The sequence below is a fragment of the Xiphias gladius genome, chromosome 23 (assembly GCF_016859285.1).
Source record: "Xiphias gladius isolate SHS-SW01 ecotype Sanya breed wild chromosome 23, ASM1685928v1, whole genome shotgun sequence".
In the NCBI taxonomy this organism is placed as follows: domain Eukaryota; kingdom Metazoa; phylum Chordata; class Actinopteri; order Istiophoriformes; family Xiphiidae; genus Xiphias; species Xiphias gladius.
Window position 1 is genome coordinate 22,229,612 of NC_053422.1, and position 15,576 is coordinate 22,245,187.

The 15,576-nt window shown below is 40.5% G+C and overlaps 1 protein-coding gene across 3 annotated transcripts; it reads right to left on the reverse strand.

The window, feature by feature from the left end:
- Window positions 1-217: 217 nt before the first annotated feature.
- On the reverse strand, window positions 218-12,231 carry slc7a2 (solute carrier family 7 member 2). Of its 3 annotated transcripts, none has more exons than XM_040119064.1 (12): window positions 11,359-12,231; window positions 9,496-9,873; window positions 9,255-9,410; window positions 7,986-8,151; window positions 7,551-7,687; window positions 7,241-7,463; window positions 6,218-6,357; window positions 3,864-3,966; window positions 3,014-3,225; window positions 2,732-2,898; window positions 2,519-2,627; window positions 218-2,049 (listed from the first exon to the last, which is right to left on the reverse strand). In XM_040119064.1, exons 2-12 carry the CDS (start codon window positions 9,863-9,865, stop codon window positions 1,853-1,855), a joined length of 1,980 nt encoding a protein of 659 aa, XP_039974998.1. In that variant the 5' UTR covers window positions 9,866-9,873; window positions 11,359-12,231; the 3' UTR covers window positions 218-1,852. The 3 variants fall into 3 exon arrangements, with proteins under 3 accessions (XP_039974998.1, XP_039974997.1, XP_039974999.1); XM_040119063.1 differs by having other exon boundaries at window positions 9,496-9,876; XM_040119065.1 differs by lacking the exon at window positions 6,218-6,357 and adding an exon at window positions 5,788-5,924 and having other exon boundaries at window positions 9,496-9,876; window positions 11,359-12,230.
- Window positions 12,232-15,576: the final 3,345 nt, after the last annotated feature.

The window sequence follows — 15,576 nt, forward strand, 5'->3', positions numbered from 1 at the left end:
AGTAACTTTTAATTGGCTGCATAGTAAAAAAAACATAGTAATAATTATCAGTTCTTCCATGGTTTATGGCTTAAAATCTGTTCCATAGTTTTTGAAATATTCTTCCAACTGAGAGACAAATAGGACAGAAAACATAACCTCCTTAAGGCAGTAATAAAAAAAATGAAGCATTTAACACTGTCTTTTTGGAAAATACATTTATTTTATTTGTGCAGTTGCTAACAAGTCCCCCTACATTATGACATCATGGTTACTTCTATGTACTTTACCCTGTAACTTCACTGGAAGACTCTACACTGTTAATGTAGAGGTACAGTCTGGTAGAACGCCCACCTCCCTCCTGCTGACACCAGGTTCTGAATTTGTTCCACATTTATTTAAACCACAGCACCACACACATCAATCAACCTGATCAATCAGTTACCCACATCTTACAGCCGCAGTATCTGACCTCTGGAAAAGTGACAGCAAACAAGTTTCTACTGTAAACTAGAGCTCACTGAGCCTTACAATTTATAGTACAAGAAAAACGCAGGTGGCCCCTAAAAGCCCAGAGGAAAGAATGTTAGCTCGGATTCTTCAAAAAGTCTCTTCAGATCGGTTATGAAACAACACAGACTCCAGTCTTTGAAGTAAGGCACTGAAGACAAAGAGAAGAAACCTGGAAAAATACCCATTTCATCTAAATTATGTGGCAAAACGAACCTTTTCTTATATAATACTCTCGTATCACAATTAACTTGTAATTAATTGTAATTAATTGTTGTGCTTCTTGTTAAGTGGCAAAATACTGTAGTTACGACGGAATCATTTCATGAAGATTATATCAACAGCAAGTCTGCAACTGTATCAAAACAGCACGAAATTATCAGACAGATGAAAATACAGTGTCATAATCTAACAGTGAAAAAAGAAACTACAAATACTCTTGGATGAGAGTTGTGTTTCAATAACAACCTTCATATTCAATAAAAAAGTAAACTTGTGCTGTATAAAACCATCACAACAGCTACGGAGATCACACTAACTACAGTAAAGAAAGAAATGATTTGTTACATGCTGTAGTACCTACAGAAGCCTGAAATTTTTCCACTAGCATTTGGCCTAGTTTCAGGTCACTGACTTATAAATTCAGTCGGTGTTTGAATTATTGTACATTGGTCTAAATGTGGCAGTGTCTTTATGATCTTTTTATAAAGATATCACAATTTCACACGTATGCATATGAAACAATTACGCACATAATAGCTCAACACTATTACAATGGACAACACATCTTTAACCTAATACTGGTCCTTCTTCCTTTTAGTAAGCTTATGTAAGAGAAATATGAGTGCTTTTACCACAAACTAACATTACTCACAATACTTACATATATTTAATGTATCAAAATCTAGTAATATTCTGGACCATTAAATGGATAACACAGATTTCAAAGACTAAAAATCCACTTGTACAAATCTGCTAAAAATGTAAAAAACTGACAGAAAAGACAAAATGTGTGTTGTGCACTGAAAATTCAAGTCCATAATGAAACACAAAAGCTTTGGTGCAGTCTTGCCATGACTGCCTCAGTGTTAAAGGAAATGAACATCACTCTCCAGTGTTACCTGTCTGTTCAGTTCTGCCTCCACGCTGTCCATGAAGTACAATGGGACCAACGGGATGAGGTCCCATCACAGTGATAGAGCGCTCCACTGATAGAGAATACTGATGCTGCCTTCGCAGACTGAATGTGTTCGTGACTGAAGCACACATGGTGAAGCAGTATATACAGGTGCATCAAGGCAGAGCTGCTGTGTGCTTTTATGCATCTGTTGCCTCACAGAGTCTGTGAATGAGCTGGTAAACTTTAACACTGGCTGGTCTTCTCTGGGAAGATGAAACACTCCTGGTCTTTTCCTACTGCCCCCATGCCAACTTGCTTCTCCCTGCTGGTCTTGCTGTGTTCCTGGGCAGTGTTACTGCTGTTTAGAGGACCCTGAAGTTGGCGCTGGCGCTGGCGCTCCACACTGTGCCACATGCCATAGCCAAAGTAGATCAGGAAGCCTGAAAAGGGGTGTTGGAAAAGATATGAGGTACCAAAAAACACAGGCTATTAAAGGAATAGTTGGACGTTCTAGGAAATATTTGCTTCCTTGCTGAGAGTTAGATAAGACTGATACCATTCTCATATCTGTCCATTAAATATGAAGCTGGAGCCAGAAGCTGGTAAGCTTATCTTAGCATAAAGATTGGAAATGCCAAAAAAGCTAAGCTGGCTTTGTCCAAACAAAATTTATCTGCCAGCACCTCTAAAGCTCACTAATTAACATGCTATGTCTGGTTGGTTTAGTCAATACAAAAAATGAAATGTAAAAATGACAGGAAACCTCAGAGACAACAAAACTACAGGAAGTCACTTCACCCACCCTCATGGAGCTGTTTTCCCATCAAATAGGCATGTGTCCCAAAAGATTGCACTACAGCTGCAATGGCTGTTCATGATTGTTTGGACCTGCACTTAAAAGGCACTCACCCACAGCCATCCACACAGAGAAACGTATCCAGGTATCTCCACTCAGCTGAACCATGAGGTAAATATTGACAAATATGCTCAGAATGGGCAGAAATGGCAGAAGGGGGACCTGTGATGATAACAAGCACACAAAAACTGTCTGAGTTGGGACAACTTCATTCCATAACGCAGGACTTGGTGTGAAAACGGTGGACTTCTTGAGCTTCTACGCACCATGAAGGAGACCTTCTTGCTAGTCTGAGGCTGCCTGCAGACCATGAGGACGCAGCCGCTGAAGATGAAGAGACACGCAGACAGCAATGCCAGGATCCAAACTTCCATAAGAAGAATGGAGCTGATGTGGTATGTGGTGAGATAGCTGACCACACACACTACCAGCACTGTGGTGTAAGAATACATATTTTAACAGATAATCAAATGTTGCAGTCTTTCAATACATAATACAAATGCTTGGGACGGAGCACGAATAAAAAGCTGCTAACGTGGCCTGCCTACCTAGCACACCGATGGACATGTTTACTACACCGGAGGAATGCTCAGAGGGTGAGACAGGAGGATGCAGGACAGTCTGCAGGGTGGAGCTGCCATCCTTCAACATGTTGAGGTGGGACTCTGATTCTGTCAGGTCTGACTCGCCCTCCTCAGAGGACAAGTAGTCCCTCTCACTGGTACATGCACGCCGCTCCAAAGCCCAGTCTGGCTGGTATCTGGAGGGCAGAGGCAACAAAGGTTAAAGGTCATAAGTTGCTGCTTTACTAAGGTTCATAGCCTGAAAAGCTGCACTTTGCTCAGCGTTTTCAGGATCTCAAAGTACTAAAGTACTATGTGTGTGTGTGTGTATATTTGTTTATATATATATGTATATATATATATATATATATAGACATGGTGAAATTGTTGTTTAAGATGTGTTTTTCCAAAACAAGTGAGGCCTATAAAGCTGGTTTAAACCAGGGAAGGAACACTGTGTCAGTGTTTGCTGTGGCTGTGGTGATGAATCACAGTGGTACGACCAACAGAGGTATACAGCAAGTAGAGTTTAGCAAGTACAGAAACTTATGTAAACACCTTCATTCACTCAAGCAGCCACTTCACGTTCATACAGTGGGAGCATTCACAGCTCTTACATCACCAGTGTGATGCCACAAAATGAGGTGTAGAGTACGTTTCCCAAACAGGGTAATCATACCTGTGGGCTCACAGTGGGATCATACTGCACAAATAAGTTTTCCTTTGAGTGATATTTAGTTGTTCATTTAGTTTTTTACTTAGTAGTTATTTAGTTTTTTTTTAATGTAGTTATTTATTTATTTTACATTTTGTTGGTTTCTTTCAATGTACCCACCTGAGAATCAGTACGCACACAGCGACCAGCGAGTAGGCCAGCAGAGTTCCAATGGACATCATGTCAACCAGGGCTTTGAGGTCAAAAAGGAAAGCCATGATGGCTACAGCAAGCAAAAGAAATAAAATGAACACAAATACATTCACATTTACATGAACATATATAAGAAGTAGGCATTACTGATTACTAGAGGTATCATTTTAAATACATAAAAACATTAATTTACACCCACATACAGTAGTGCAACAATAATATTCTTGCAATTATAAATGGGAAAGCTGCTTTCTTCAGATGCACCATCCAAAAAAAAACACATCAACGTGAACAGATGCAAATTAAATTTCATGCAGAAATGTTTTCACAAGACACAAAAGAGCTACAGTAAATGTTTCCCTTGGCTGACAGCTGTAATCATCTCCATACCATGTGTCGTTTGATGTGAGATACACTGTGGTGTTCCTCTCTTGTATCTCAGCACCAGACTTGAATATGGAGCTGATCTCAGCAGTACAGTTCAAACACAGAGCAGTGGTATGTCTGCTGCTCCTCACAACATTATGTTAAAACAAAAACAACAAAGAAAGCTCTCCTGAACAGTACTGTCAGGTGTTTAGTGCATGGTGAACCCTCCCAGGGTTCATATCTTCCAGCCACTTCACCAGGTCCTTCACCCTGCAGGTCTTTTAGCTCCAACCCCTTAGTACAGTGAGCAGGATGTTACTATGTACTAGACACCTGGATCCTACTGAGCAGGAGAGCTTTAGAAGTAGACATTCTTTACACTGTATGAGCACCACAACAGTCTCCAAAGACCAGATTGTTTATCATTACATTAGACTGGTGTATACCAGTTTGTGTGTGAGTGTCCTTTGTATTAGAGTAGAAAGACTAAAATGGAAGCGAGAGAATTGTGTTGAAGACTACTCAACTAAAAGTACCAAAGTAGCTGGAGACTACTGTGAGAAAAAAGTGTCCCGTAATTTCATTATTGTGAAAGGGCTAAAATGGCATTCTAAAACACTTTCATTATAAATGCACCCACTATATTACACCTCTCTCTCCTATATGTAAAAGCGCTCTTTGTGATTATCATTCAATAGAAAAAGGTTAAACAGAAAAACTGGTCTGATTGTGAATTACAAGCATAACTGTAGGCTACTCTGTACATTTCCAAAAGTACCATTAGATCAATAACAAGACTAATAGTTTACAGTCTTCAGCAGCAGCTGAAGCAGAGCTTGGTTGCACCGGTCCTTTGAAATAAATGCTAACTGTAACATGCTACAGTAAAATGCAGAGTGACAATGCTAACATGGTGATATTTAGCAGGTATAATGTTCACCAACTTAGTTTAGCCTGAAGAGTAACATTTAATACTACAATTAAGAGGTATTGGGACAAATTCAAATTCTGGCCTGATGAAAGTTCAAGGGATCACCACATTTATTACAGTTCATAATGAGGTGGGGCCTGAATGTCTGTACCAAATTACATGGCAATCCATCTAATAATTGTTGGAATATTTCAGTCTGAAACAAAGTGATGGACCACCTGACCGACTGACTTTGCATTCCTAAAGCCACGCTGCTAGCATGGCTACTCAACTACACAGCACTTGTAGTCAGTTGCTTTCAAGTATCTAATTCTCTCTTTATTATTATTTTAAAAAGCGACTTAAAGCCAGATGGACTTGTGGACTGAAGTGGTGAGCAAAAGATAATTAAAAAAAATAAATAAATAAAAAATACTTCACATCCTTAATAATGAGTGTAATGGTTTTGTCACATGCTTTTAGAAACGCCATCACCAAGTTTAACATGCAGTCACCACCACCTGACGACGGGTGTAAAGATATAAATTGAAAACCCCAAACAAGGCCACGATACAACCCCACGAAAGGCGAGTCCTTGTCTCAGGAGCTTACCCGCAGTGGTACCTGCCGCCATGGTGGCAGCCACAGGCGACTGGCGCTTACTCACTTTGGACATAAATTTGAACAGAATACCATCTCGTGCCATGGCAAAGAGAATACGTGGCAGAGGGAACATGGAGCCCAACAGGCTAGGGAGAAGAGGGTTCATGGTTAAGTTGAGGGCAGTCTAGGAAAGAGAACATGACACCTGTACAACTGTGAAAGAACGACACATGTAAGGATGGAAAACCTCCCAAAAAAAGGATAATTTAAAGCAGAAAGTTTAATAGAGTGGTTCAGTTAAGGGATGAATGCCGTTCATGAAATTTTAGAGGCAGAAGAACCAACACATTCATCTGCATCCTTAACTGTGTCTTTCACAGTTGATTGGTGGAGAAAGATTAGCATGAATGATCTCACTTGGACGCTCCCCGGCTCTCACCTGCTACTACACCGGAGCTCATAGTGGCAATAAGTGGGGTCTTCGTCTTAGGATTGATTCGGGCTAAGGCTTTGAAAAGCACCCCATCCTCTGCCATAGCATAGATTACACGAGGCATAGGGAAAATGGAGCCCAGCAGACTGCATGAGACAGCAGAGACATGCAAGGCCAACACGTTAGTCAAGAGCCCCAAACACAGACACACACACAATCACACACCTACAGTCGCACTTTTAAAGCTTCAGAGCATGATTAAAATCAATGAGTGTCTTTCTTTCCTGTTGGTAATGATCCCATAGTATCACCCTTTTATCTTCCATCAATTTACATCAACTTAAATGAGTGGAACACCTAATGGAGGTGCTGTCAGACGACAATTAAACGTCACTGATGTCTTTCATAGTCATTTTTTCATGTTTGAAAGTAAGGTTCCAGTAGGTTTTAAAAGTTTGCAAAACTACCAAAGGGCAGCCAGTGTAAACAACAACTGCAGCAATTACTTATCCAAGGTTTAACTGATTCCATCTGATTGATTCGAATCATATTTAATATAACGCACGATTGCAGATTAGGGAATGAGTTGGTGACTGACATCCACCAGGAATTTTTTGATAGAAAAACCGTAGGGGAACTGAAACCCTCAGGAAAAAAAGACAGAAATGAGTCACACCACTATATCATTTTGAGACAAACTTGCCCACCTTACTTATGATATCTTAATTAGAAATAGTATATTATAAAGACATGCAGGTATCTCAAAACAGAGAGAATTAAGCACTGCCCCCACTACGTCCCATTAAGCGACAGGAATCAATCCAATAACAAGACACAGATGGAGATGTATGGTCACAATTTAGACCAGATCTCATTCACCCCCTTATGGCATGCTCATCAATCCGGAATTAAAGTCATAAATTCTGCTGACTCACATACAATAAAACCAACATCTAAATAATTTCTTCTGCCATGATTTTGCTCTCAAATTATTTTACAAAAACATATCTTGTTAAAACTGTTGGTTACCTGGTAGAGAGGGCACAGAGTGAACCCACAGCGACCACATATTTGGCGGGGCCCCACCCCACATATTCAAAAGCCATGGGCAGAGGGCTCTTTTCATCCAGCAGGTAGTAGGGCATCATCAGGGTGAGCGCAGCTGACACACCAAAGTACGCCAGGAAACACACGGTCAGTGACACCACGATGCCGATGGGAATGGCTCTCTGGGGGTTCTTCACTTCCTCACCTGTCAGACACAGACACACAAATATATTTACATTTAGCTTACAATGAAGTTAGATCAAACTAAATCACAATCTATCAAGGGGCTCACCTGTTGTCGCAATGCAGTCAAATCCAACAAAAGCATAGAAGCAGGTGGCAGCTCCAGCCAAGGTCCCACTGAAGCCGTAGGGCATAAATCCTCCGACTCCATAATCGCTGCTCACATTGGCCGTGACCGACAAGTTCCTGAAACACGTAAACTGTTATTTTATAACAACACTTGGAATAAAAATATAGGTGATAAGCTGCCTACTGCCTTGTTTAGGGAAGCATGACATTGAATGTTTTTCTTTTATGCATTCAGCCAATTTATACCTGTCCAAAAAGCCAGGCTTTAGTTTCACATCCACTATGTGTGGGGTTTACACCAGCGAAGTTTAAATGTTTTACTGTACCTGTGATGCATAGTGTGAACTTCTCATTTATTGGCTATCAATCAGTTGTACAGACATATAATTGTTATGTTAGCAGATGAATAAATTACCTTCTAACTATGGTGACATTTATAAGGGATTCTTCAGTTATCTTCCAGTTGTATGTGTCTCCTTTGACAAAGCCGGAGATGATGACGAACAGGAGTACAAGTACATTGACTGAAGTGAAGACTTTATTGACCCAGGCTGATTCCTTCACCCCAAATGACAGGAGCCCTGCACAAACACAAAGTAAAACAACAATGCTAACATGCTTATGCTAAACGGGTGTACGGTTTACCATGGTCAGTTTAGTGTGGTAGCATGCTAACATTAGCTATATACATTTTTTCATTAACCCAAGAATAAAATTTTGACCTGATGATTACACTAGGTGAAAAGTCAAGGGGAAGGATCACCAGAGTTATTACAATTTATCCTGAGGGGTAAATGAATGCCTGTAACAAAATTTCTCAGCAATGAAATGACATTACACGCTATGTTACGGGTAAAGTTTGTTTGAGCCCTTTTAACGTTAATTATTGAAAATCTGCACATCTCCAAGCAAACCTGATGGAACTGTGTGTAATAAATACATTAATGAGAGAAACGTTAAAAGGATAAATGCCACCGAAAATGATCTGAGGCGTTTCAGACCACATCAAATGAAGGACCCAGTTACAAACCTTTATTTGTCTTTTAGTTTTCATAAATACAGGAATGATTTTGTTTATTTTATTTTGATGAATAGATATTGCAAGTTCTACATCTGTCATCCAAACACTTGTGGGTTGTTCCTGGGTCACACTGAAATCATGCAACCATTGCATTAGCTGGCTGATAGATAAAACGCATGATTTCAGTCATAAACCATTTTGAATCATTTGAGTCCCTGCATCGTCATGAAGCTGACCACAAGAAATTAATATGGTGTACTCTCAATCACCAACAGCTACTGATGGTACTAAACCCTCAGCTGCTACAGTGGAGCCTCTCAGTTGCCTGAGGTTGTAAAGAAACTGTAGTTGTACTGGGCAGTTCCCAGCTGTGACTGTGGGAAAGAGGGTGATGCTGAAGACAACCAAAATTATCAGGGAATTTCATACAAAGGAAGAGGGTGAATTTGGGCTCCCAGTGGACTCACATAACCCTGGCCTCCAGGGTGCATGTGCCCTGCCCCATTAACCACTTACTTAAACATCTCTTTTAATTTGATTATACCAGCTGTGGTTCAAGAAAGTTGGCTGTTTAAAACATAATGTACCAATCCTAATTTCAATTCTTTCTGTGTGCAGCCTCACATTGACCTGAGTTTTATGAGTCTTTATTTGCTGCCTTACCAGAGAGCAGAAGTATCAGGCAGACAGCAAAGAAGTCTGGGTACTGAGCAAGACCAGGAGAGTTCATGCTGAAGTAGGTTTTACAGAATATCTCTATGTGTCCTCCTATCATTTCATCAAATGTGCCACTCCAAGCTCTGGCAACTGAGGAGGTACCTGTGAGAAAACAGAGAACAGCCACCATGACGACATAGCATCTTCTTTAAGTAACATCTGAATCAGAAGATTTTCAGTGACTCACCAATCACATAGGAGAGAATTAGATTCCACCCAGTGATGAAGGCCCAGACCTCTCCCACAGTCACATAACTGTACAGGTATGCAGAGCCTGTTTTGGGGACGCGGGCCCCAAACTCAGCATAACACAGACCGGCCATGACGGAGGCTAGGGCAGCAATCAGAAACGAGATGACAATGCTGGGACCAGAGTCTCCCTTGGCCACTTCACCGGCCAGCACGTAGACACCGGCGCCCAGAGTGCTGCCCACTCCCAGTGCAATTAGGTCGACAGTTCCCAGGCAGCGGCACAGCTTAGAGTCCTCCAGGCTGCTCAGGTCGACAACTTTTCTGCGCACCAGGGAGCGGCCAAATGACAGAACCTGCTCCAGCATGTTGACAACTTCTGACAGAGGGAGTGAGAGAAGAAAAGACTGAAAATACCAATATAGCTTAAACCCTGGCCTACTTTACTGCATAAATAACAGTTTTATAAAATTTTGTGTATGAGTCTTCTGTGAACTGTCCTGTCCAGACATGCTGTGTCTTGTCACCTTCCACATCAGAGCACAGGGAATGAGTGGGTAATTTGGTGGGATGAATCAGTATGTGTAGTGCACTGGAATGTGTGTGCATGCAGTGTGAGGGCCTCTAAAGTGCAGACACTAACATAAAGAAGAAATAATGTCAAATATATTTTGAAAAAATTCTCAAGTGGAAAAAAAAAAAAATCAGCTGGTACACTCATCCAATCGTCACTACTATTCTTTATCTTAGCATGTCAATATTTGCACTTTTTTAACATCTAACGGTAGGTGCAAGAATTGTGAAATCACAGGTCTCTGAGCACCGTTTGATTTAGCTCCACCTGCTTTGCATTCTGAACAGCTCCTGCAGCTCATTGAAAAATGTTGAAAAGTCAGTTGAATAACATGTGAAGATGAAACAAAGGTGGGGTTAGGACTGTTGAGAGGGATGTTAACCCTACAAACTATGATGTGCATTTAGGAATGCTGCCAAGTGCTATAGCGTGGTAAAGTCCATACAGTAAGTATCCCATTAAAATCTATTGTTTGGGGTTATAGTGCAGATCTAAGTACTCAAAGGGCTGCATTCATAAGCAGACCATGAATGCACCACATTCCAGTAGCTCTCTTTACTAATTACATAAAAAAGGACATAAAAAGAGAAACTGCAAAGTCTTCTTTGTTTTCATTGTCTTGTATCTAAAATGCCTCTTTACATTTATAGGATGGGAGGGGATGCTGCCTAAAATATTTGCATGAATACAATATGATAAAGGAATGAAATATGCCTGCTCGCCAATGAATAGTTTCTAGCTTGCTTTTGAAGTTAAAGATCCTTCTTTGAACCTAAACTTTGATGATTATGACCGTAAATTTACACTGACGACCGTCCAAATATAAACTGATCTCCATTTAAGTGTGAATTTTTTGACCAAGAGAAATTCGTTTTGGATGTGACAGCTCATTAACATTACAATGCTGGCTGTATAACAGCGTCTCCAAGGATATAGTGGATAAAAACTGGAAATCACAGAGACCTGGATCAGATTTTGACAAGTGAAAGCCCAGTTTTGGAAAAATTACAATACAAACTGCAGTAATATAGGTTGTCAGGTAAACTGTGATTATGCATGATCATTCCAGACTTGTCATATATATTTCACATTGCACAATGACAGCAACATGAAGCACATTTCTTACACTGAAAATGGTGAATTTCTCTGCAGACTGCTGGTTCTCAAACAACTAACAGCTACTGCAAATGTCTGACTAAATTTAGTTTTTCTAAATTTATGCACAACCACTGTAGCAAACATGTTACATTTTCTCTATTTCATGACAGGAAACAGGCACGCACCTACCTGTTAGAATGACTCTGCGTAGATATGACTGGTCCAAGTTCAGGCACAGAAACAAGAAGGCTGTCAAAAGTGCTTTTCTTCCAGCTTGCTTCTGCAGGGAGTGCCTCAGCAGATCAATTGCACATGAAGCACAGGTAAAAGTCAAATTACATCTACTGATCCCATGAACTGCAGCCTCGAACCTCTTCTTCACCGGTCTGCTCAACACTAATTAACTATGCTGGCATATACAGTGTGCAGAGCAGTATTTTTACTCCTCCCCTCTCTCTCCCCAGTGTTTCTTCATAGGATCTCCCCTCGCCTTGCCCCTAGACTCAATCTCCAGTCCCGCCCGTGCTAGGGGAATGATGTCCCCTGAGGAGGGAGACAAGAAGGGAGGAGGGGACCCCAAGGAAATAGGGTGGGGGTGTTTCACCTCCATGCTTGCAGTTTTACTCTGTGGGGGCAAAATTGCACCATAAGCTCTCAACATGGGATCACACAGCTGAACAGAGATGAGGAAAGGAGGAATCTTGACAGTAGAAACTGTGACATCTAATGCACGCTCAGGTCAAACAGATCCCAGCTGCCCAGATGCTTACTGACTTCTGATAAATGGTTAGGCAACTGGCATTGACAAACACTGAGGCAGACACTTGTGTTTACCCAGTGCAGTCCACAGGAGTGCTCCTAAAAGCATGGGTGCTGATTGGTCAATGAAGGGTGGACGAGCTAAAGCACTGGGAGTTTAAGTCCCTTTAATGGAAGACAGGTATTGCTCAATGTTCCCTGAGCTATTGGACCCATGGACATTACTAAATCAATAACAAAGCTCACAAGGCGCTGTGGTACACCACCAAAAGCTTGGACTCTCTACTGTAACATCAGTTACAAGTTTGAGCTCTTGAAGTTAAAAAAAAAAAAAAGTCTGTTTTCTCTGCCAAACACTGCCTGCGAATTACAACTAAGGTTGAGTTTGCAGCGGAGAATGTCTCTGTCAAGACCAGCTCAAACCAGCTTAAGACCTCAGTGGGAAGGTGGCAGCTGGCCCCTAGAAACACTGTCCAACCCACAGACCAGAGACTTGACAGCATGACAACAGCCAGTTCTCTCTGTTTGTCCATCCAGCCAGCCAGCCAAATATCATGGCTGATTGCCCACCAAATCTTGGCTGCAGAGGCTGATTATCTGACCTGCATGCTGATGGGAAAGCAAATGCTCTCCTTAATGGTAGGCTGACTGGAGACACTACTGTAAATGCTGGTTGTTTGTCTTAAACACACACACACACACACACACACACACACACTTACACACACACACACACACACACACACACACACACACACACACACACACACACACACACACACGTACGTATCTACAATAGGACCTACAGTACATATATGTACATTTAATACAAATACAGCCAAAAGTTTACACTGACAGGACAATATGGCTTCCATCAAATGACAGAAAAGCATAAAATTTCGAAGAAAAAAAAGGTATCTATCCATCTATCATCTATCATCTATATCTATATCTATATATATCTATATTTATGTCTCTCTCTCTCTCTCTCTCTCTATATATATATATATATATATCACAGTGGAATTGTAAGCCTTTTCATTTTTTTATTTCGCTAGTCATGTTCTAACAAAGTGCTATAGTTCACCAAAGAACAAGTTGGAGTAAAAAACTAAAGCTGGTGAATCAGTTACACTAATGTAATTTGAAATATTGGATACCAAATACAATTATATACCTTCCATGCCCACCAAGTTACAACTAGGAGCAAATCGTATTTGTTGCTGTATATTCACATATGAATTGCAATATACTGTACATGGAAGGAGCTTTCAACATGTTTTTAAATTTATAGCACTTATAAAGATGTCAAATTTATTTTTTTGACAAAATTCACAGCATAACACTTTTACTTTGTTCTAATAATAATAATATCTTCCTGTAGGACAAAAATACTTGCTTTTGGAATGGGCATTAAGCTTCTTCACATATAGGTTGTCACTGTAACCATGGAAAGGATGGAAAGGAGTCACTGACTCACCGTATTTCATTGTTGACCTGCGCTAATTGTGTGAAGCCAATTGAATGCATTTGCCCTCCAATGGCTGCGTGACCTAGCTTCAAAAACGTGGATATGGTCAACAGATTGAGTGGTGTTTGCCTTGCTGACAGCGGGACTGCTCGCTCCAGTTAACACTGGTGTCACCAGGAAATGTTAGAGTGAACAATTACTGATGAGATAGACAACAGCCACATGTAAAATCAAGACAGCAAGAGTGACCTCAGGTTTAAAAACAGCAGTTGTTGGGCCAGGAAGATACTCAGACCTCAATTTGACAAAAATCTAACAGTCTTATGTGCCAAAGTTAACTGTAAGAACACTGTACTACTGGATGAACTACAGGACAAAGCCTTAGGGTAAAGAACAGCAATAACATCCAAGAAGTTTGTCCAACATCACATGCTGACAATGCTAGATTGGATATGTAAACCCAAATCAACCTCATCCACTTTATCTTGTTCGGTGTCACTAAGCTGAAAAAATGGAAAGACAAATAAGTATAAAAGTAGGTATAATTTTTACGTTTAGGACGCCAGTGTAAGCCATGGTTTAAATGTTGTACCGCCCGAATTTAGTGTAATGGTACAAAGCCTCTTCATATTACATTTTAAGAACAGTCTGGGGACTGAAGCCTAAAGACATTACCTGTTCTTAGTTTGACTTAATACTCTTTTTATTAGGTAGGAGGATGAAGCATTATCTACGGATGTATTGATTGTCGCCAGGTAAGTTTCCCTCTCCTTGCTAGTGATTTCCTGTCTCTGGCTAGTTTACAAGCCTTGTACAGTACAATACTTGCAGGTTTTTGTGTGGTGGCTTTGACTATGACAAAAAAACAAACTACATTTGCAAAAATATCATGGTAGTTTCATGATTTAGGAAACTAGACTGGACAAATGTTTGAATGTGAGTGAATAGCTTTAATATTGGAGTAATATACTGTGTATCAGCACTATCTATCTTTTGTTCTGACACATCTGGCAACAGAAACAGATTCCTTTATATATTGTATGATCTGTGATATCCAAGAATCTTTTGAGCCTCAGGCCTCAGGCTAACTTTATTCCAAGTCCCTTGGGATACAATGACTCTTCCAAAAATGAATTCCTCACTGAGAACGATAAAACGTGGGTCTCAGTAAAACTGGCTGACGTGCACAGGGGGTTTCACAGGTTTACAACTCTAAATAAATATTTGGTTCAAAACCTTCCTCCTACACACACATGTTGATTTTTAATCGTTTGTGGTCTTTTATATGAGGTATTTATTCCTACAAGACATGTACCAGTAATAAAACAGATATCATTCATAAACAAATATCGGTTCAGTCATCAAGTCATCATATTAGTATATGCACATAATATGGTTTTTCATCTCAGCAGGGGCGAGTTATTTTATCTGACTGATACAAACCGTTTTTTATAATCATTAGAATATCAAGCTTTTTTGGGTTCTTGAATGCAGCACAGCAGGATCGGGTGTGCAGCAGGGCTGCCAGGCGTCACTAAATCGATCACTTCTGCTTAGTTTAACTAACCACTTTTATTGTTTTGGTTTTTTTTTTCTGTCTACTGTCCTGCAACAGATGGTCGCTCCGCTCCGTGTTGTGCAAAATACTGCAGAATACAGTAGAAACATACATTTGTAAGTTTGGAATGACTAGCCAAAACTATGAAGATGTCAGAATAACTTGATAAACTAAAACATTACAGTGTGGGTGTACAGATAAAATGCGTGTGCATCTAGTTTCAAATCTTATGGGATTCATCTGTGTTTGCACAGGGGAGTTTCTCAAAATAGCTTCACGCTCTGACTATTTTACGCTCCGGGCCAGAAAGTACAACACTGTACCCCATAAATTTAACATTTTAAATGAACTCTGCTGGCCTACTTGGTCACACACCCGTGGATGATGCCAGGTTTGACCATGTCACATCCCCACAGGTGGTTTCCACTGACGTTGCCCGCGTAGACCTCCTCTCCTGACTGCCTCAGTCTCCTGTTGACTTATGTTATACGTGTGAATCTGGGATTTCTACCTTTATCGTTCTCAGTAGAACATTTTGGTGACCCCCTCACAGTGATTCAAGGCAAAGTTTCATCCAACATGAACCTCGGCAGATCTATTCAGCCAGAATAAATAACAA

What these genes read in the sequence shown, in the direction of transcription:
- slc7a2 (XM_040119064.1), bottom strand. Translation starts at nt 9,865, where the DNA reads ATGCTGGAGCAGGTTCTGTCATTTGGCCGCTCCCTGGTGCGCAGAAAA. An exon ending in CATGTCCATCGGTGTGCTAG is followed by an intron (nt 2,899 to 3,013) that starts GTAGGCAGGCCA and finishes CTTACACCACAG; the next exon opens with TGCTGGTAGTGTGTGTGGTC. An exon ending in CTCTGTGTGGATGGCTGTGG is followed by an intron (nt 2,050 to 2,518) that starts GTGAGTGCCTTT and finishes ACCCCTTTTCAG; the next exon opens with GCTTCCTGATCTACTTTGGC.